The sequence below is a fragment of the Aphelocoma coerulescens genome, chromosome 1A, assembly GCF_041296385.1.
Source record: "Aphelocoma coerulescens isolate FSJ_1873_10779 chromosome 1A, UR_Acoe_1.0, whole genome shotgun sequence".
Lineage (NCBI taxonomy): Eukaryota > Metazoa > Chordata > Aves > Passeriformes > Corvidae > Aphelocoma > Aphelocoma coerulescens.
Genome location: NC_091014.1, coordinates 59,317,287 through 59,338,112, shown reverse-complemented (window position 1 = coordinate 59,338,112; position 20,826 = coordinate 59,317,287). Strand labels below are relative to the sequence as shown.

The window sequence follows — 20,826 nt, the reverse complement described above, 5'->3', positions numbered from 1 at the left end:
TGGAGAAGAGCTGGAATGACGAAGGTTGGCAACAAAAGAGAAAAACAGGAAAGAACACAAAATTAAATTTTCTTAAATGTGACATTCCCACACACCATCTCATGCCAAGATTGCTGGCTGGTGGTAGTAATCATGAGCATGACACTGACCATCAATCTTTGACTATTGAAAGATGCTATAAAAACCTATTTGAGCTTAATAAAAATGTGTCCTCCTGGATGAGTTGGATGCAAGGTTTTTATGTGGTCATGGCTTTCTGTGGCACAGTAGATTTTATTTTAAGTAAAGTAAGTACTGAAAGAGATGGGATGGCAGCGTGGTTGAGATTCTGGCATGACACAGCTAGTCTATGGATTTAAATTCTGGCATTGGAATAAACTTTGCATGTGATTTAGGGCAAATTACTGACGTTCTCGAGTTTTCAGTTGCGCAGTTAGAAAATGTGGTCTTCATTCTTCCTTTCTCCCACCTAAGGCCTTCTTTCCATTTATATTGTAAACTTTTCTGAACAAAGACTCTCCTATGTGCACATGTGGCACCTTGCACAATCCCAGGACTCTGCCCTTACTTGAGGCATTTGGACATATTAATGCTTTGTAGTAACATGCAAATGTGTAATTCCTGCTGCTTACTGATATATTTTAAAGTCAGTGGGAGAAAGTGGAAACAGAGGTATTTCAAATCTGCTCTATTTCAAATCTGCCACATATTTCACATAATGTTTAAAAATTTAATTTGAATTTTAATTTTGTTTAATTCATTGGTTTATTTTTAGGTTTTGGGGTTTTTTGGGTTTTTTTTTGAGTGGCAAACCTTCAGGAAAAGCAAAGCCCCAGTGACGAAATGCTGTACCCTTGTAAAAGTAACTTACCATCATTTCATATGATATCTAAGGCCCTTTTAAAGTTTAAATAATGTACCCTGGAAGGGTATTTCAAAATTTCCTCTACTTTCAGTTTGAGAAAATGATATGTATTCATGTTAAAAGCAGTGAATACTTGAAGGAGAACAAGCTATTCTGTGAATATTGAGTTAGCCATATCGTCTGAGTGAATTTCCATCCCATGAGTGAGCATTTTTCTCCTGGGAACAGGTTTGAAAAGGTGGTATTTTTGCCAGCACCATGGCTGTGGTAAATTAGAGGTCAGTTAGAAGTTATTCTATAGGCTCCAGGTGTTTTCTGGGGATCAGCAGGAAGGGGGACGGTCAGGAAAATGCCTTTTGCTCTAGGATGTGAATAGTTAAACCAGCCCAGAGAATGGCATTTTGCAAAACAAATGACCAGAAGATGACATTTAACCAAAGAGTAAAATGTGGGGTGGATGAATACAGTTTTAAAAAGGTTATAGCTGTCTCACACTGCCAGTCTTTCCCGGGACCGTTGTGGAATGGCACAGGAATTGGAGCAAAAGTACCAAACTCACCACGTTGCTGTTTCCTGTGCTGTGTACTCGATGTGAGGTAAAGGGTCTCCTCTGTAACAAAGAGAAGAAATATGATATGTGTCTCAAGAAAGTTTCAAGTTCAGTTTCCAAGTACTATATTTTTGTTTTGCCTGCACCATGAATATTTGCTGGAATGAAATTAGAAACAGTAAAATAGTAAATATGGAACTATTTTTTTGTCTTGGTTGGCTCTGATGTTGGCATTCTCTGCTCTGTTACAATGTGGGGAGGAAACAGAGGGACATGTAAGTAAGAGATCTGTGTTCAGAAGGTTTACAGATGGAATAAGAGACCTTCAGGCTTGCCATCACCTCTGCTGAAGGCAATCTAGCAAGCAAAACACAGTGTGTGGCTGGAGGGTCCTCCCCTGGAGGATGTGATCAGCACAGTACTGTCACAGAGAACTTTCATAAAGCCGTGAGCAGAGAGCTGCCCGGGCATTCACTGCATGGTTAGCACTGACTTCCCTGATGGGTGCTCTTTTCTCCTCTTCCTCACTGTTGCTTCTTCTGTAGCTCTGAGTCAGTTCAGTTCTGCTCTTGGGCTGTTCTGAGCTGGGCTGACTCTGGTATTTGATGGCAGAGAGAAAACTGTACTCAGAAGTCTCACAAGACTTTGGAGACTCCACCAGTTCTTGGATGCCATGAGGCTGATAATCCACGATCAGTTTTACCTATACCTTTGATTTACCCTATCAGAAAGTAGTGTAATTCTGGTGAAGGCTTACACATAAAGGTGGAAACATTTTTATTCTCTTACACAAGAACTGAGAGCTTTGTATCTTTTTAGGTAGTTAATGTGCATAGATGGAGACATTTAAAAAAGGAAATAAAAAAATAATAAATTGCTTTCCACTGCCAAATATATATATGTTAGTAAATAGTGTTCCTTAAATTTCCCTGAAAAAGATTGGCCTCAGCTCAGGACCAAGTCCTAAAAGGAGCTAGAAAATTGAAATAAAGAGTCATATTGAAATCAATTCTGCTAAAACAAAATCCGTCACTGGGCTGGGATATGTGAACACAATCTTAAGATTTTTTCCTTAAAATGTATTTGTTGTGTTGTCACAAAAGCCAATTTTGTATGGAGTGAAAGCTTTTGTGCCTGAATTTTGTTCTCTCAAAAGTGGCCCCACTGATACATCTCTGACATTTCTTGCACATGAAGTCTGAAAATACATGAGGACCACTGAACTCTCCCTTCAGCAGCCTTGTACTTACACTCTGTAATTAAAGGCCAGGTCAGCAAAGAACGCCCTCCGTTTGTTATACTCCAGGTCAGCATATCCCTGGGTTAGAAAACAATTCGGGGGAAAAAAAAGTCTTACATTTTGAGAGATCTGTGGGCATAAGTAGAAATCAACAGAACCACCACTGGATCTGTAGGAAGTACGGACTCCCCACCCAATCTCCCCTGCGCCTTTATTACTGTGTTGTGACAAACAGACTCAGCTGTATCTGTTTAAAGGGGAAGTTTACCTACTGGATACCAGAGTTTTCTTTCTGCTCCTTGTGTGTTTACTAGAATTTAAACTTCAAGCAGGCTTTGCCAGCTATTGAACATGCATACTGACATGGAATCACATTCCTTTTAATTTTACATCCTTCATAATAGGAATTAAAACTGAAATCTGGAACTGTGTGCTAATATAACTCATAAAACAGAGTTGATCAGCATCACTGTTCAAATATTTATTATTCTAAAATATTCAGAACTTACTGGAACCACTTGGTATACTACAAGCCAAATTTGTCCCTTAGGTTTATTCACACAATTTTTAGTGTAGCAATAATACCAGTAACCCTGCAGTTAATGAGTGTTGTGTGTGTGAATCTGAGGAAAGGGCTGGATCCTGGGAGCATGTTTATTTTGTCATGTGCTGTGGATAATATGTTCATTCAGACACCACCCTTACTTGTCAGTGGCTGTAACAAGTCCATTTACATGAAAAAACACGAAGAACTGTTGGGCCAGGTTTACATAGATGCTGTGACCTCTCAGCTTTGCCCCTGCTGTTCTGAGGGCTCTGTACCCACCCTCTGAGCAGCAGGAGCCTCCCTGGGGGACCTGCAGCCAGTGACAGGCTGGCCCAGAAACTGGTGTCACAATGACATCAGTTTGATTGGTTTTGGCCAGTAAAGAGAAAGTAAGGAACAAACTGAAGGTGTGGAGATAAACAACCCAAACTGTCTACTTGGTAGGAAATGTTTATGCAAAATCTTTCCTGAGCTACCTGTACATCAGCTTCTTTTGTGTTTTCCCCCAGCCTCTCCATTTTTTGAGCCCTGCTCAGAAGCATGATAAACAAGCCCATGCTGTGCTCTCTGCTGCCACAGACAAGCAATGTTCAGTGCCTGAGGTAACTTGTTTTCAACTTGTTAGGTATTTCTAAATTGCACTACATTCTGCAATTTAAATTTATCCCCACACAATACTTTGGTTACTCTGCACCACTGCTGCTTTCTCTCAACTTCTTCAGTGCTCACACCTTCTATTTGGCAAAGATGAGGGGAACGTGGTCCGGTTCAAAGAATTCCCAATACATGTTAATTTGTCTAATGAGAAACAGCCTAAGAGCTCAGGAAAATTACAAATACTTGGACTGTTTGCATCAGAAAGAAATGAGGAAGAATTAAATATGCCCTGATTATTGAAGATATGAAGCTCTCCTAGAGCATTATAGTTGAATAAGTGATCCTCAAAACAGAAGATAGACTTATAGACTTGGAAAGGTCTATTTCATATTACACAGGACTGTACATAGTTCACAACAAAATATGGTTTAAGGTTAATGAAAGGGACTAAATAGAATTCAGACATGTAGAGAAGGGAATGACAAAACCTTTCTTGTAGATTCTGTTGACACATATCTACACCTGCACTGCATTTCTCAGTGCAAAGTATGTCCTTTTTCTTTCCTTTCTATGCATCCCTTCTGTGTGATGCTTGACAGGACACAATGCTGCTGTGACCTGCCTTGTCGATTGGCAAACGGCCCTTTGGAGTCCCTTTTGTGTCTGTGCCTAACTCACACCTCATCTGTACTAAAGCTGGGAAACTTTGATGAGAAATGAGTGTTTGTTTGTTTGTTCCCAGTACTTTGCCTTAATATTATCACTAGAGCAGGACTCCACAGTGCATTTTCCCCTTCCCTCTCTTAGAGTTTGTGCTTAGGGCATGGCTAAGAGTACACATGTAAAGCTCTTACAGTAAAACCCTTTTTGTGGTCCACTCCTGCAGGGACTCATGCAGTCCCTAATTCCACTGAAGATGAGTTTTTATCTGCCCCTTTGTTTTTGCTCTTCATTCTAGAGTATTTCTTTACTCTTGAAGTTTCCCTTACAACAATCTCCCTACAGAGAGTTTCTCTTTTAAAGATGAAATAACAGTAATGTTAAACTTACAGGCTGGCCATGGTCCAAACTGGGATCATACTTCGTGATCAGATGGTGGCACTTGTCCAGATCTTGGATTTTTCTAGGGAACCAGGGCACTGGAGAGAAAGCAGAGAGTTAAACAAGAGAGAATCAAATAAATTTTAGAAGACAGAGTAAATAAAAGCTGTGATGAAGATTAAAAGCTTTCTTTTTATCAATATTTAAGAATATTCATATCTACATGTTACCATAATTGTCATCATACATGGCAAGTTACTTGTTTCCTGGCCAAACTGGCAGATTGGATGAAAAATTATCTGAAATTAACTTGCTGTGATAATCTCTCAGTTTTAATTAGTAGAAACAATTTTTAAAGGCAAAAATATCTTTTAGATCAAATGTGCTGTTCTGTTTGACACAGGACAGCAAATTTATTTCAGCATTCTGGATTTAAGAGTATATTTTGTTCTTGTCTAAAAAGCAGTCTTACGTTTTCATACCTTTAAAAGTGAAATAATATTTTAATAGGAAAACGTGAAATTTCTAAAATTTCTAGAAACTGAACAGGCGAAGAAGCATCTTCAAGTTTTTTTCCTTCTGGCTCTTTTTTTTTTTTTCCAGCAACATTATTCTTTAGCTAAACTTCCAAACAGCTTCCTTCTCATGAAGTGGGAAGCTTTTCCAGTGACTAAGATTAAAATAAAGTGTGAACATTTTAATTTAAATGTCAGTATTTATGAGAAATTAATTTTAAAAGAAGTGTTGGAAAAACACAAAGTTGATACTGCTTTCGGAGGTCAGACTGATGCTGTAATCAAACTTTCTGTGGTACAACTCAGGTCCATTTGGGGTCACCCTTAATCTCATACTGGACAAGACGTCAGACATCTCTCTACTGAATGTTAAATTTAACTTTTGCTGTATTATATTATATCCAGGCACATCAAGTTTAGAAAAGTACAAACCTAAAAATACTCAGATATTGGGGAAAGTCCATTTTTTTTCATGCATTACAACCAATTCTGTGATACAACAGAAGAAATACCTGTTTGACAGATGTCTTAGGTGCACCCAGAACTTTTTTCTGAGCCTTTGTCTCTGGCTGTACCAGTGGTTCTGCATGCAAGGTACCTTTCCTGCCACCTATTACCACGTCCCCTCAAAACCTGTACCTGATCACAGCTGCCCCCATGTATGTCCCCACACACATATTGCCTGTTCCTTGCAGAATTGAACATTAACACACCCTCTTTCAACAGTGCCTTGTTTTTATTGTAGTTCCACATCCTGGCACATCTGAAACCTCCCAAATCCCAATGAAATCCTAAAGAAATGCTTCTCCAGCTCCTAAACCCTCTTTGGCTCTCCAGTTTCCCTGATAATAGTGATGCCCTCTTGATATCCCCACGGTTCCTGAGAACAGCTTGGTGTGGACTGCGTCTTGTAGTTAGCCTGACTGTGAATTTCAAACAATACCCAAAGGTGCCCAAACGGGTCTGTATTAGTTAAAAGTGCTCTGGGAATGTCTGTCTGGCCTTGTCAAGGGAGGGAAACCCCATGGCAATTCTGTATTCAGAGAACTCAGCCTGTGAGCTGGACCCTCAGCCTTCTCTTCTGTCATCCTCAGGATTGCATTAAAGGTCTCTAACGGCTGTATTCACCCATTCCTGCCTGCAAACAGGAAAAATACCTGTCTGCCTCTGTGTTTTTCTTGAAGCAAGCAGTTCTCTGCACAGCTCTCAGCACACAATCTTCCTGTCATTGAGGAGTTTCTAGTTTCTCCTCAGCTTTTTGTTCTGCTGCTCTTTCTCATCTCCCTCTTTTCTGGAACACTTTTCTCACCTCAGTTCTGCTGGCTATGATGAAGTGCTTCTCTTTCGGAACCAATGGCAATGGAAAGCAGCCATGAAGAGACAAATAATGAATGCACACTCACTGGCTTTCCAGACAAATTAAATTATTATCATGAAGCTGAAGCTAAAACTAAAAAGTTACTTTGAAAGAACAGCACTAATAGATGCATACATTGCTTACCTTTGTCTTCTCTGCTGGCTTTCACATCCTTTGCTACTCTCTTTAAGGTGGTGATGAGGATACCAACATCAGCACTGTGAACTTCACATTCAACAAAAATGTCAAGATCATCAGCAGAGTTCTTGGGCTTTTTCGTTCGACGGGTTTCAAAGTGATAGATTTGAGTTTCAAACATCTGCAAGAGCCAAGTGTTCATATGATGAAGCTTCTCCAAAGACTGAAAATCCAGGTAAGCCTAGATACACTTCCACACTGTCTTTAAAAGGTGACTAAAAGAAGTATTAATTAGAAGTGCATGTTAAGCAATGAAGTCCAATAATACCTGGTTTAGAAAGAGCTAAAATACAGACAGAGCTAAAGATTAAACACTGTAGAAATGGGTAGAGAGAGAAGGAGATGAAAGATGAGATACTCTTGACTGTAGAATTTCATCTGGGCAGAAACAGTAAATGAATGGCTGGGTAACTCAAAACCCTGCCAGAATGAAAGCAGATCTATTGATGTATAATAGCACCATAATCGTTAAAAAATTGGGAAAATAAATAACAAGTACAATGCTTGTCTTTAGAGTTATTCATTTTCCCAGATGAGAGTGAGCACCTGGAAGGGGTACTTCAAGTGCCCAGACTACATAATGCCTGTGTGGTTCACAGCTCTTATAGTCTTTGAATCTCCTGCCAAATATGCAGAGAAAATTCACTGGCTTCTAACATCTCCACAGTCTGAGTGCTTGAAATGCTGGCCACCACAACTGCTAGAAAGAAACAACAGATTGGTATCTGCTCTAAACAACCCTTGCATAAAACGTTGATTCTTCTAAGAGACTGTGCCTAGATGCTCCCTTCCCCCAGAGCACTCTCCCTCTTTGCCCTGAGACCAGGCCGCCTCTCTGAGCAGCTGGAGCAAAACCAGGACAGTGAGAAAGGGGGAAGGCAGCATGAGGTGCAAGTCAGGCAGGCAGCAGGAGAGGGATGAGAGAGGGAGAGATGCAGACTGGGAGACCTGAAGGCAGTAGACACAGAAGAGAGGGTTCAGCAAAGGAAGGGAATATTGAGGTCTGTACCTCAAAGACTTCGGCTGCCTTAGAGAGCTCAATCTTCTTCACGTTGTAGAGGGTGAGGGTCAGGAGGAGAGAACCTCTGTCATCCTCCCTGTTGGAGTCCAGGCTGCCTTGGCTGTTCAATGACTGTATGCCACACATCTTCTCCTTGTTGACCTCTTCTTTTGGGCCTGAGATCCCCACCAAATCCATCTTCATTGGGAGAGAGGGGAGGGGATTGCAATAGCCAGGTGTTGAGTGGAAACTGCCTGAGGGTGAGGGAGAAATGGCCAGGGGAATTGGTGGGACTGGAGATGCAGTGTGTCTGTGTGGGCCGTGAGCTCAGAGCTGCCAGAAGCAGGGAGACAAGTCTGTTGCTGTGTGTCAGGCGTAGGGATGTTTATGTTGGCCGTGCCAGACACATCAAGGGAAGCCGCCTGTATGGGATGTGCGCAACACCCAAAGATGGCCCTCCTCCCCTTGGTGCCTTCAAAGTGCTGTCCTTCTGCTCTGTTTGAAGGTGTCTGCAAGTTGTTCAGCCCTGGATGGGAATTCCTTTGTGGAGAGGCAGTCAATTAGCCTGAACTCCATTTACATCTCCCAGTCTGGACTGACCTGCACAGTGTCTGAGACTGTCCTGCCTCCCCACTCTCTCACCTCACTGGGGCCCTCTCGATATTGTCTATAGCCCCAGTAAACCAAGGGGGTCTTCTCCCAAATCACAGCCCAATCCAAATATTGTCTTCCCTGCACAGACACAATTCTGGGAGTGCTAGAGACATCTCAGCCAGAGTCAGAACTCATTGCCTACATCTGAGCTTTTCCTGCTCACAGGACCTGAACCTTTTCTACCCTACCCCTCCAAGAGATGAGTGCTTCCTCCAGGCTACATTCCTCAGTTGGAACTTGTTTCTGTCATGATTTTATCTCCAGCAAAATAGGCTCTTAAAAAAAAAACCAGGGTCACACCTTTTTCACGGGTGGCAGGACAAGGTCCAGTGGAATTCAGCTCTGCTCCTGACAGGGCAGGCATATCTTCCCTTCCCTTTTACTTGACATCAACAAACCTGGTTTTGGATATGAGCATCTATATCTTCATACCCCAAGTTACAGTGGGCCAGACCTATTACAGCTGGTGGTGGGGTCAGTGGCTCTGTCCGGAGATATGGTCCCGAAAGGGATCGCCTTCCCAAGGCCCAGTGTCTTCCTCTCAGCTGCTGGCAGAGGGGCCCTTGCAGAGACTGCCAGCTCTTTGGTGATTATCAGCTCATGATTTCAGCTCAGCTCTGCAGGGCACCTCCAGGCCAAACCAGACCAGAGAGAGACGAGAAGGCCCGTGTGGCTGGTTCCGCACAGAGGTAGCTTTATTGTTGGTCCCCTCCGGCGAAGGGGAAAGCCAGGGACGGGCTCTCTCTCCCCACAGAGCCAGGGGGCTTCCTTTTATAGGGATACAGGGGATCAGTAGGGGACCAATGGGTTACAGAGGGTCTGGGACAGACCAATGGGTTACAGAAAGATCTGCATAGTGTCTCTCAAAGGATTGTGGGTCCACTTTTCCTCGCCATGACCCAAGAAGTGGCTGCCTTTTCAGGGAGTCCTGGTGGGCGATTGTGAAATCTCTTGTCTCAGCAGAGATCCCTCCAGGGCAAGGGCTGGGCATATCCCACACAGACCCCCTGTGAAGGTCATCCTGCAGGTCCAGAGATAAGACCACCCCTCTGGCCTCCCTTTGGAGATAGAGCTATTTTTTATGTCCCCCTTAGCTTATCCCGGCTCGGTCATACCCCCAAGTGCTATAGTGCTCTTGCCTCTTCCCTGGCCAGGGAAGATAAACAAAATTTTGTTCTATAAGCATCATGACAGCACCATGGGTTCCCTTGGGCCAAGACAGAGTACTGGGAAGGTCTCAATTTCCTCATCTACATTGCTGACAGACAAACCCATGGTGAATTTCACAGCACCGTGCCCAGGAGGCAGGTCTCAGCATCCTGAGGAATGTTGGCTCCTCCAGACCTCAGGCACAGTGAGCTTTGCAGGGTGTGGTGAGTGCCAGCCTAGGAAGAGGCATCTCCCAGCCATGCCCAGCCTGGGCCCAGGGCTCATGAGACAGGCTACAGTCTGCCATGCAGAACCCAGCCCTGTTGCCCACTGCAGCGCCCTCCAGGCCCGGTTTGTGTCCCAGGTGACTCCAGAAGGGCAAGGGGGCATCTGAGAGGTGGTGAATGACAGCTGCAACTGAATTAATTGGGTGGAGAAGTGGGCTTTAAAAGGGGAAAAGGCTCTTCCTACTCCCACATTCCCCAGCAGTGGTGGCAAGGCTGGGCACAAGAGAAGAAGGCCATGTCTGATCACCACAGATCAGATTACTGTGCTACCACTGCAGATATCTCCCTCCACCCTGTATGAGCAGAGTGCCACTCATTTGAGATGGATGCAGCATTTATATTTTTAGTTTATTTAGGTTAATTTAGATGGTTACATCTGAACAGCAAAATGACTTCTCTGACAGCTGCTGGCATGGTTTGAAGCAGCAGAGGGACGTTCAAAAAGAATGCACTCCTGTGGACTGCTCCTGTGCTTAATCCCCTTTTCAAAAATTTCTGCATTCTTTGGGGAATAAAATGTCCCCTCTCCAAGGCTGGTGTCAGATCTAGGCATCTTAAGACACCCACAGGAGTCCACTAGTGCTGACAAGCCCTCCCTCCATCACAATCATTGACCCAGGCCAAGGTCACTTTAAAGGAAAGAGCTTTATGAAAGGGCTTCTTCGATCACCCCAAACTGAGTTGGAGGTGGGGACACCAAGAAATGTGATTATAGTGGGATAGAAGAGAGGAAGGCTACTCAAAAGATTAGCTTGGGATAGCTTAGTCAGAGTAGCACTCAAAGATTTATGGAGTATACAAATGCAGAGAAAGCTGGGCTTTGTTGTGCATTTCTAGGTAATGATACACATTAAGAAGGTTTTTTGTTTGTATCTGTCGTGAGACGCTCAGGGATGAAAGAGACAGGGCAGATTGCTTGGATGCAATAAGCCGATTTTATTGATACAGAGCTGAGCATTTATACCTTTTTTGCAGTTATATAAGCAGCAATCACTATAACAACCATATCTATGTTTCTTAATAACATTGCAAAACTAGAAGCTAGCACTATCACAGGTACATACCCAGCATGCCTTTTATGCTGTTTCATTATAGGCCTTACTGCCTGCCGTGGTTTGCGGCCTAGCAGCGTTAGCGCGTCTACTTCTGACATGAGTTTAGCAGTGCTCTCACTTCTGCTTTCTAGCTGTATCTCCACATGTATCAGTCTCATAATCTTCTCTGGATAAGTGACAAGTGCAAGAAAGCCTTTTTTTGTGTTGGGGAACATCTCAGACGGGCATGTCCTCCTACCTGGGTATCTAGTTCTGGTTGACTTGTGTGATTACCATACAAGGAGGAATTACACTGTTCAGATAATGCAAAAAGCATTTTCCTACACAGCTGTAGCTTTCCTTAAGCATGGAAATAAGAAGTCACCCATTAAGGAGTACTATTTAAAATGTGATTTATTTGCAGTATTTGGAGTACTTATGTACAAGCTATTTGTTCTGCAAGAAAATCTACTTTCCATACATTTCCTCTGCTTTTAAAATGCTGAACATTTAACTTTTTCTCATCTCTGTCTTGCTGAGCAGCCATGCTATGCTGCTTTGGCTGGAGCTATTGCTCATTTAAACCTGCATTAAGGGACAGAGAATCAGACATGCGACATCAATATTCTCTAACTATTCCACTTGCACATAAAAGAAAATCATGAGTCCTGGGTTCTCAATATCACCATATAACTACTGCTGCTGCCATTCATAGCAACAACCAGAAGCAGAGGAGCTTGGAAAGCTGTCTGAGGATTAGTTTGAAAGACTTTACCCTTGGGATGAAATTGTCTCTTTGTAGCATACAGTTACCTCATGGGTCCTATTATATTAAGAGAGAAAAAGATGGGCTACTTTCTCACTGAAAATACATGTCAAGTGGGATTGAAAGATCTAGAGGGACATTGTGATGAGGAAAAAAAGAACAAAAAAGATACAGAGATAAAAAGGATTACTTCAAAGCATCAAAATGATACCATTTTGCATAAGTATATGTGTATTGAAAATAGTTCCAGCTGGTATCCTTAGATTAATGTTATTACATACCATATATATAATGAAAACAGCTGCACTTTCTATCTTCTTAAAAGATGATGCTTACATTAAAGCAGTATTGATTTTCAAACTATGAATACGAAATCAGTACTACAGCAGATATGAGACTCATGGACTTTCAAATGCCTCTCTGACTGTCCTAACAGAAATGTGACCCCTGAGTCATGTCAGTGTCATGCTGCAAAATTGTTTCAGGCTGGAAATACTGTTCAGCTTTGCTTTCCTCTCTTCTGCTCCAATGTTCAAGTGCTGATTCCCTCCTTCAGCCAGGAGGTATTATACAATGCAGACCAGTCTGAGAGGACATTTAGCTGATTTGGGTGAAATTTATTGGATAAACACAGAAACAGCTTCCTGAACGGCAAAACTCTTCTCTCTCCATGCTCAGCCATTGAGTTAAGCTGGAATCACCTTTGGTTCCATTTGCTGACTCAGCTGAGATATACTCCAGGGAAAATAAAACTGCTTTCACCAAAACAAGGGAGATTAAAACTCAAATGGGCAGTGGAGATTCAAAAAGGTGTCATCACTTAGGGCCTGTCTTGAAAGATAACATGTTTGGGTTTGAATGCAGTTAGACTGGGACATAGCTGACCCAGGTCTTCCACAGCTTTGGTGGGGACTTTAGCCACAGACAGTGGGTGAGTTAGGGGTTTGAAGACTCTGATGTCTTCAGCTGCATTGCAACAAGCACTTCCTCTCCATTTCAAAGGTGCTGGTTTCTACCTTCTAGGTTGTGAGAGCAGAAAGTTAGGAGACACCTCACAGTAGTATTGAATAAGGCACTCTCAGGGAAGGACACACACAAAAAAATGTAGCCTTCACACATCAGCCTTCCACAGTGAGTAGCTGAGTAGGTCTATTAAGAGAAATCTCCCACTATACCCTGAAAGATCTCCCTTTTAGGATAGAAGATGAAAAGTGAAGAGTTTCAGACTCTGTGGGAACCTTGGACAACTGGGAGGGACTGAGGGGAGAGCGACTGTGACAGAAGGCAAAGAGGATTACTCTGTTCATCTTTGACATCCCAGACCTCACAGGTGCAGCAGATTATTGCTCTGCATGGTGAAGATCTCCTCCTTCTGCTAATCTTTGGCACAAGACATATATAGACTTCCCCCAGATTCCCAGAAATAAGGTAATTTTTATACATTAGTGAGAAAAAAATGGATTAGTGTCTGAAGGCCAGAAGAGTTAAGGGTCACCTGCAGATGTCTGTTTCATTGATAATCTCTAATAATTAAGATATATAGCATAAGCATTCCTGCACTACCCTGCAAGATAAAAGATTGAGGCTAGACAAAGACTGGCACTTGCACATGGTAGCTTCTAGTCACTAGCAAGTTACAGCAAATCTTCATTTTATCTTCTGGAGGGCATTGCAAAGGATCCCAATCTCACCTGCAAAGGAAATAATCAGAGCAGTTAATTCCACAGCTAGCCCATTTCTAACACTCCTGTATATTTTTTACCCTTTATATCCATTCTCTTAAAGAATAAGGTGGGCAGAGAAGTGCTGAATTGGACATATTTATTAGGGTATTACTGGAGTCAGGTCTGCAGAGTCAGCCTTTTGCCTTCATCAGCCATACAAGGCTGGCTCACAGGATCAGAGGAGCTGGCTCTCTGCAGGCTAGCCAATGTGAGGGGGAAAATGTGATTAAACCCATGTTTCTCCTTCTCTTCCTTACCAAAACCAGCTAGACCCACACATCAGGATCCACCTCAAGGCCATCTGACCTTCCCTAGCATCTCCCCCAAAACTGGGTCTTTCAGATTTAACAAGCTACAGTCAAGTGAAAATGCTTGTTGAAGCTTGGCTAGAATTGGGAAGTTATTTTTTCATGAGAAAGGAGATGTGTGCTGCCTTATCTTGGATAGGCTCAGAGCATTAAATGCAACCAGATGGAATCTGCCTTGTGGTTCCTATTTCTGACCCAAGTTTTGAGGAATTCAAGGTAAAAAATCTGTAATTTCTTACTATTGATGGTGTCAGCTAAGTTCTTCAGCTGCTTTGCATTGTCCAAGACTTCAATCCTCTGGGTGTAGGGGTTATACCGAACAGAGAAAGGACGAGGGATTGTTTGAGCAAATTTCCTGATGAAAAAAATCATAAACAAATGTAGAGTTGAATTTTTTTTTCCACTAACTCTTTTCTTGGTGTATGCATTTGTTGATTGTGGGGATAAGAAAATCTATGGGAGGAAATAACTGAAATTCCTGCTGAGTGATCTGAGACCTGTAACGTTCTGCAACACACTTGAAACTGCATTTGTCCGTATCACCTCTGTTTTTCCTGAACAGCACTAATTAAGCCATTGGCATGGCAACACCGCTCCTGGCATAGGCCAACTATGTAGCAACCAGGATCTGTCAAGCTTGAAAACCTATTTTCCTTTCAGTAGTGCAAAATGTAGGAGTTCTAATCCAAGTCTGAGTTTCTGGGAAAATAAGGTCACATCTCTATGCCATCCTGGTGTGCCAAGGAGCAAGCAGAGACCTAACTTCAGGCATGGTTTGTAATAGCTTCCAGGTAATTTAAGAGCTAGAAGATGGTTAATGGAGTGAAGCAGCATTCTCTGTTGAAAAATAGCTAATTCCATGTCAGAAGCATTAAGAGTTTGGTATCTTGGAAAAATATTAATTTGCATAATCACAGAACTGTGGAAAGAAGGACTCTGAATGAGATGAGATGATCAGAGCTGTTGTTCCAGGCTCCTTGTAGACCCCAGCAGGATACTGGCTTATATATCTGCTTTGTATTACTGAAGTTATTGCTGAAAGAGGAAGGGAAGCACGCAGGAGCTGATTATGGAGCCCCACTACACAGACTGTCACTCAGCAGGGTAAATCCCCTACACCCAGAACAGTGGAATATGCTGGATACCACCCCCATAATGCTTCTTCAGTTTAAACCTAATTATTGTCAGCTAAGGACATTGTCTCTAGCAGAATTCAGTGTGAAAAGGCCACAAGGTGTGACAGTGAAAAAGTATTACGTTGACTATGATGAATTTAGCAGCATTGGTATAGTTTTTCTAAGAGGAGACATCACATTAGAAGATGGCTTTCCTAAATCTCAGCTGAAGGTAAGATGCCTGTTAGAAGATGAATGCCTTAAGCTGAGATCTTTTAGGTCAGTATAAAAATAATTTTTCAGAAAGGTATTCTGTTACACACAAACATACATGTCCAGATGCAAGCCACTAACACAGGCATTGGGCCAAGCCCCAAAACCTCTATCTCAATTTAACCACTTTTGTAATTTGGCCACAAATTACAATAAAAAGAGCTCCAAGATATTCTGTTGCTGCTAAGTAAGGCAGCATCTTCCTCAAGGAACTTGCTACTCAGTTGGAGATGTATACAGAGAAGATAGAAGCTGTGTGCAGTATATTAATAGCACAGACCAGAAGAGAAGGCCATTTTTCCCAGGTATTTCCCCAGAGGAAAGGGCACAAGGAGAAGCTGCAGGCTTATGACAACTAAGGAAGCAGCAGGGGAGAGAGCTAGGAAGGCCTCAGAGCTGGGGAGCCTGAGGTAGCAGAATATCTTGGGATGCAACATAGTTTATCTGTGAATGGTACAAAGATAAGGGACTTCAGGTCTGGGACAAGTCCCTGTGTGGCATCTCCAAGTGAAAAATCTGTTGAGTGTGAACCAAGGCTAACTCCCAGTGGCTTGACTAGCATCCAGAAATATGGTGTGGTGTGTTGATGTTTCAACAGGAATAGAAATTCTGTCAAGGTGAAAACCAAGCTGAAGCCCAAACACGGGCTGATATATCCCTGTTACAAGAATCAGAACTGAACCTGGACATAAGTTCAGAGGAAAAGGAGCGGATGCCACGAGGATTTTTTACAAGAACTGATAATTCTAGTAATGGTAAATTTACTTGGTTTGCATTAACTAGACAGATTTAACCTTAAATGTTGGTGTAATTGCAATTGAACTGATAATTTTTTTGTTGCATTTTGGTTAGAGAGATGAAACTCTTAGTTACACTAAGCACAATTCTTGGCTTCATGCATAAGGTATATTCCTGTTATTGCTCATTTTTGCCCAAGATTCTGAAAATGTAAAATGTTTATCATCTCTAGGCATTGCACAATTTTTTCTAATGCCTCTCAAAACATGATTGTCAACCCGAGACCCCTTATGGCAATGAGATCCAATGTATTTACAACAGATAAGAACGGGTTCTTCTCTGGAATGAATGGATTACCTCAGCTTTTCTTTTGCATCTTTAAAACTCTCAGCAACATAGTAGATAGGCTGGAACTCAGTTACAGGATATTTCTGCATGGAAGTCTTCTCCAGGACTAGAGGCTGAATCTCAGGCTTACTTGATAAACAATACTATGAACAAAAAGGTAAGAAATTTATTTCAGTTTAAGAGGGTTTGAATGTGCTGTGAAAAAAATAAAGAGCCACCCCATTTCAGACAGGGAAGAGTTGCTCCTGTGGTATAAAATGATAATGTGATTTATTGGGAAAGAAGCAGGTGTGAGTTCCCTGTGTATCCATACACTTACACATTTATCAGAGCTCTACAATGAAGCACCACATTTCATGCTACTTCTATGCACAAAGTATGAAGCGACACCAAAGATCTGAAGACATTCAGAAAATAAATTTGAGTAATTCTTAACATATTTGAAATATTTTCTAGAACACACCTGCAGCTCCCCAAATGAAGACAGCAGCCCTGCACCATATGCCTTGAGGGAATCTCCTTCCTTACACAGTCCAAACTCAACTGTAAACCAATAAACCTGGAAAGAAAATGAGACAGAGACTTACAATTCCTTGTCAAAAGTAATATGTGTACACTATTTATTTGAAGACATTTGGAGTTTTCGTTTCTATATAAAATGTTGTCATGTGTCAAATCCAAGTGTATAAATGCAATAAGTGTTCCTTCAGATTGAAATTTTCTGGGGACAAGCACAGCATTAGATTCTGTGTGCCTGAAAATCAGTTCAGTTCCCTGACAATCAAAGCTGTGTTTTACTGCGCTTATCTTTGTCAGCAGGGGCAATGAAACTATAGCAATAAAGCTTTACTTTGGCTGGCCAACCCAGTGGAAGTTTGAACATTAGTTTAGAAAAGTTTGAGTCCTGCTTCATACAGGGCATCTAACTGCAGCAGGGGCTTAACAGGCTGTTGGTGCAATAGGGAAGGAAGATGGTGTGTGGCCCCATTTGACTCCTGGGTCTGTCCTTTTGGAGAGATACCTGCCCTGGTTCAGGAAAACTACCCCATCTATCAGACACGCCAATTCTTTGCCCATGTGGCCCCCAGCTGGCATTGGGGCACTAATCTCAGAGGAACACCCTCGTTTTTATTTGAAGTTTGCAGTTCTGGGTCTCAGTAGTCTCAGAGGTAGCATCCAGGTGAGCTATGTTGACTGCAGAGGACATGATCTGCCTGGCAAAGTGCAAGAGATGCTTGAAGGTAAAACAACTACAGAAGCTGTCTATTGAAATTTCCTGTGGGGATGTAGTAACAATCTTTTCTTGCCCAATATGTTTGTGCTGGAGGAAATCTAGTTTAGGCTTCTGTGTTTAATCACAACTGTCACTTTGAATAAGGGGTGCCAAAGCTCTTTTCCTTTAATGCAACTGTTTCAGGGTGGGGTTTTCCAATCGTGCTCTTCCCTCTGATCCCATTCAGCTCTATGGGAGTTCTATCAGTGACTTCAGTGGCAGCAGAATTAAGGCAACACAGGGTGCTTTGGAAAATTGAGCCCTCATTTATTAATTACCGTAGCAAGTTTCTCGATGAAATCATCTGGAGCTCCCAAAGATGCCAGTCCAATTTCCTGTAACAATAAACCACTATTCTTCAAGCTGTTTATTGCAAACATTCTTCCTGCCTCCTCTTATGTCATTGCTCACATTTTAAATGTTGCCATTGCTTACTACCACACACAAATGTTTACAGGACACGTTCCTATTATGCAAGATCAATTTTAAACCAGAAATCTTGCCAAAAATGAACAAAGGGTCTTGTCCAAATGTCATTTACAAGGCATGATCCTTTGTGCCTGGTACAAAGCCCATTGAAGTCAAGCAAAATTTTCCTCTTGCATTGACAGGCTTTTGATCAAGCCTACAATGAACATCTGAGAGAATGATAGGGGTAAAAGGAGGCAAATCAATCACACCTACATACCTTATATATTTCTCTTTGTTTTGATGGGTCCTGATTAAAGGAGTTTTCCTGGAGCCTTGAAGGAGCTATTTTTTCTGAATGACAGGGCATGATTTGAAAGAGTTTATTCATACCATGGAAGATAAAGGAGATTTTTCTGGGAGGCATGCACTAGCTGGATTCAACAGACAGACATGTGAGACTATGTATAACCAGGTTCCTTTCTTGATTTGCTCTAGGGAGGACTTCATAGTGCAAAAATCAAAAGAGCTCCCCCCACACACGGAAAAGACATGGGAGCAGATGTCACCGTGTCAAATCCTACTAAGCCAAGGTACAGTAGCAAGTTGTCTAGAAGGAAAAACCAGATCTGGGAACGGACAAAGCCTGAATGTGATACTGCGAACTTATTAAGATCAAACTAAATTTAAAATTTTGAGATGTTACATCAAGCAAGCCTTCCTGCCTTCCTTGCTTTCCTCATTCCCTCTTTCTCTTTTTCTTGCTCTCTTTTGTCCTTTTTTGGCTCTTTCATTACTCTCTTTCTTTTCTCTTTTTCGTTCCCTTTTTCGATCTTTCCTTTCTCTTCCTTTTTGTTCTATTTTTCCCTCTTTTCTTCCTATTTTTATACCCTTCTTACCCTTTTCCCTTTACTCGTTCGTTGCTCACTCTTCCTTGTTCCCCTTTTCCCTGCACTCGTTCCTTGCTCACTCATTCTTGTTGCTCTTTTCCATCCACTAGTTTCATGCTCGCTCTTCCATGTCCCCCTTTTCCCTGCACTCGTTCGTTGCTCGATTTTCCTCGTTCCCTTTTTCACTGCACTCGTTCGTTGCTCGATTTTTGTCGTTCCCTATTTCCCTGCACTCCTTCGTTGCTCGCTTTTTCTCAGTCCCTTTTTCCCTGCACTAGTTTGTTGCTCGCTTTTTCTCGTTCCCTTTTTCCCTGCACTCGTTCGTTGCTCGATTTTTCCCTGCGCTCGTTCGTTGCTCGCTTTTTCTCATTCCCTTTTTCCCTGCACTCGTTTGTTGCTCGCTTTTTCTCGTTCCCTTTTTCCCTGCACTCATTCGTTGCTCGCTCTTCCTCGTTCCCTTTTTCCCTGCACTCGTTCGTTGCTCGCTTTTTCTCGTTCCCTTTTTCCCTGCACTCGTTCATCGCTCGCTCTTCCTCGTTCCCTTTTTCCCTGCACTCGTTCATTGTTCGCTCTTTCTCATTCCCTTTTTCCCTGCACTCGTTCGTTGCTCGCTCTTTCTCGTTCCCTTTTTCCCTGCACTCGTTCGTTGCTCGCCCTTTCTCATTCCCTTTTTCCCTGCACTCGTTCGTTGCTCGCTTTTGCTCGTTCCCTTTTTTCCTGCACTCGTTCGTTGCTCGCTTTTTATCGTTCCCTTTTTCCCTGCGCTCGTTCATTCCTCGCCTTTTCTCGTTCCCTTTTTCCCTGCACTCGTTCGTTGCTCGCTTTTTCTCGTTCTGTTTTTCCCTGCACTCGTTCGTTGCTCGCTTTTTCGCGTTCCCTTATTCCCTGCACTCGTTCGTTGCTCGGATTTTCTGGTTCCCTTTTTCCCTGCACTCGTTCGTTTCTTGCTTTTTCTCGTTCCCCTTTTCCCTGCACTCGTTCGTTGCTCAATTTTTCTCGTTCCCCTTTTCCCTGCACTCGTTCGTTGCATGGATTTTCTCGTTCCCCTTTTCCCTGCACTCGTTCGTTGCTCGCTTTTTCTCGTTCCCTTTTTCTCTGCTGTCATAGGTTAGCAAGCATAGTTCCGGAAGGGATATCCTTGCTAAGGGGTGCTTACAGCTTCCTCTGGGACCTGATAGAACCTATCAGCTGGCCAGTTTGAATATGGACAATTCTTTAAGCCACTTAAAGTTGTGACCGCCTCTGTGATCCACACTTAAGAATAGACAAACTCCCCCCCAAGCTCTCTCTCGTTTCCGGCGCTGGGACAGGTGGCTGCAGGCCCCGTGCGGGGGCCAGCAGGCCTGGCCAGGCCCTGCTTAGGCCAGGCCGGGCCGGGCCACGGCCAGCCTGGAGCCATGGGCCTGCTCCAGCCGTGGAACCCCCCCCCCACTGCCTTGCCGTGGGCGGCCAGAGAGGCTCGGAACCCCCCCCCCCCTCCACTGCGGCCGAGATTCAGCTAAAGCGGCACCTCTGTCCGGCAGAGGTCAGGTGACCAACAGCGATAAGCCACATTCCAGCTGCAAGGCTGAGGTGAGATCAACCCTTTTATTGCTGTGGAGAGCTGAAAACCTGAGGGAAGAGAGAGAGGAGATGCTTAAAGCTGAAAGTCTGTTGTGAAGCTATGATATATCAGAGTATCCCGTTGTAATTTCATGAAGATATGGGGGGTGGAGTGTTCAACTCGTAAGCAATAGGCAGATGCTGCCGCAGCTGTAATTTCATGAGAAGTTTGGACAGAGAGAGATGAACCAGATGAACCAGATGAGGACTTTTGCTCCAAAGAGAAAAGGAGAAAAACCTCAATTCCTAGAGATGCTCCCAGAGATAGTCTTAGAGATGAAGATGACCCTTGCTCCCAGGGAAGGAGAAGGGCCTCTGTTTTTTTGTTTCTGAACAGCTCAACCTTA

The 20,826-nt window shown here is 42.9% G+C and overlaps 2 protein-coding genes across 3 annotated transcripts; both read right to left on the bottom strand.

Moving 5' to 3' along the window:
* Positions 1-1,137: 1,137 nt before the first annotated feature.
* Positions 1,138-8,108, bottom strand: LOC138104474 (tyrosine 3-monooxygenase-like). The gene is made up of 5 exons (XM_069003774.1): positions 7,920-8,108; positions 6,857-7,091; positions 4,850-4,938; positions 2,666-2,733; positions 1,138-1,475 (listed from the first exon to the last, which is right to left on the bottom strand). Exons 1-5 carry the CDS (start codon positions 8,106-8,108, stop codon positions 1,421-1,423), a joined length of 636 nt encoding a protein of 211 aa, XP_068859875.1. The 3' UTR covers positions 1,138-1,420.
* A 2,808-nt stretch (positions 8,109-10,916) lies between these two features.
* On the bottom strand, positions 10,917-20,408 carry LOC138104156 (phenylalanine-4-hydroxylase-like). 2 transcript variants are annotated; one of them, XR_011147958.1, is made up of 6 exons: positions 20,388-20,408; positions 17,858-17,914; positions 16,770-16,865; positions 16,316-16,449; positions 14,072-14,187; positions 10,917-13,491 (listed from the first exon to the last, which is right to left on the bottom strand). XR_011147958.1 is itself a non-coding variant. In XM_069002998.1 (6 exons), exons 1-6 carry the CDS (start codon positions 18,412-18,414, stop codon positions 13,448-13,450), a joined length of 594 nt encoding a protein of 197 aa, XP_068859099.1. In that variant the 5' UTR covers positions 18,415-18,518; the 3' UTR covers positions 10,917-13,447. The 2 variants fall into 2 exon arrangements, 1 of the variants encoding a protein (XP_068859099.1); XM_069002998.1 differs by lacking the exon at positions 20,388-20,408 and adding an exon at positions 18,268-18,518.
* Positions 20,409-20,826: the final 418 nt, after the last annotated feature.

What these genes read in the sequence shown, in the direction of transcription:
- LOC138104474 (XM_069003774.1), bottom strand. Translation starts at nt 8,108, where the DNA reads ATGGATTTGGTGGGGATCTCAGGCCCAAAAGAAGAGGTCAACAAGGAG. An exon ending in AGCCAGCAGAGAAGACAAAG is followed by an intron (nt 4,939 to 6,856) that starts GTAAGCAATGTA and finishes CTTTCTCTCCAG; the next exon opens with TGCCCTGGTTCCCTAGAAAA. An exon ending in GTTTGGACCATGGCCAGCCT is followed by an intron (nt 2,734 to 4,849) that starts GTAAGTTTAACA and finishes TTTCTAACCCAG; the next exon opens with GGATATGCTGACCTGGAGTA.
- LOC138104156 (XM_069002998.1), bottom strand. Translation starts at nt 18,414, where the DNA reads ATGCCTCCCAGAAAAATCTCCTTTATCTTCCATGGTATGAATAAACTC. An exon ending in AACAAAGAGAAATATATAAG is followed by an intron (nt 17,915 to 18,267) that starts GTATGTAGGTGT and finishes TTATTGTTACAG; the next exon opens with GAAATTGGACTGGCATCTTT. An exon ending in CTTAGCTGACACCATCAATA is followed by an intron (nt 13,492 to 14,071) that starts GTAAGAAATTAC and finishes TTTCCTTTGCAG; the next exon opens with GTGAGATTGGGATCCTTTGC.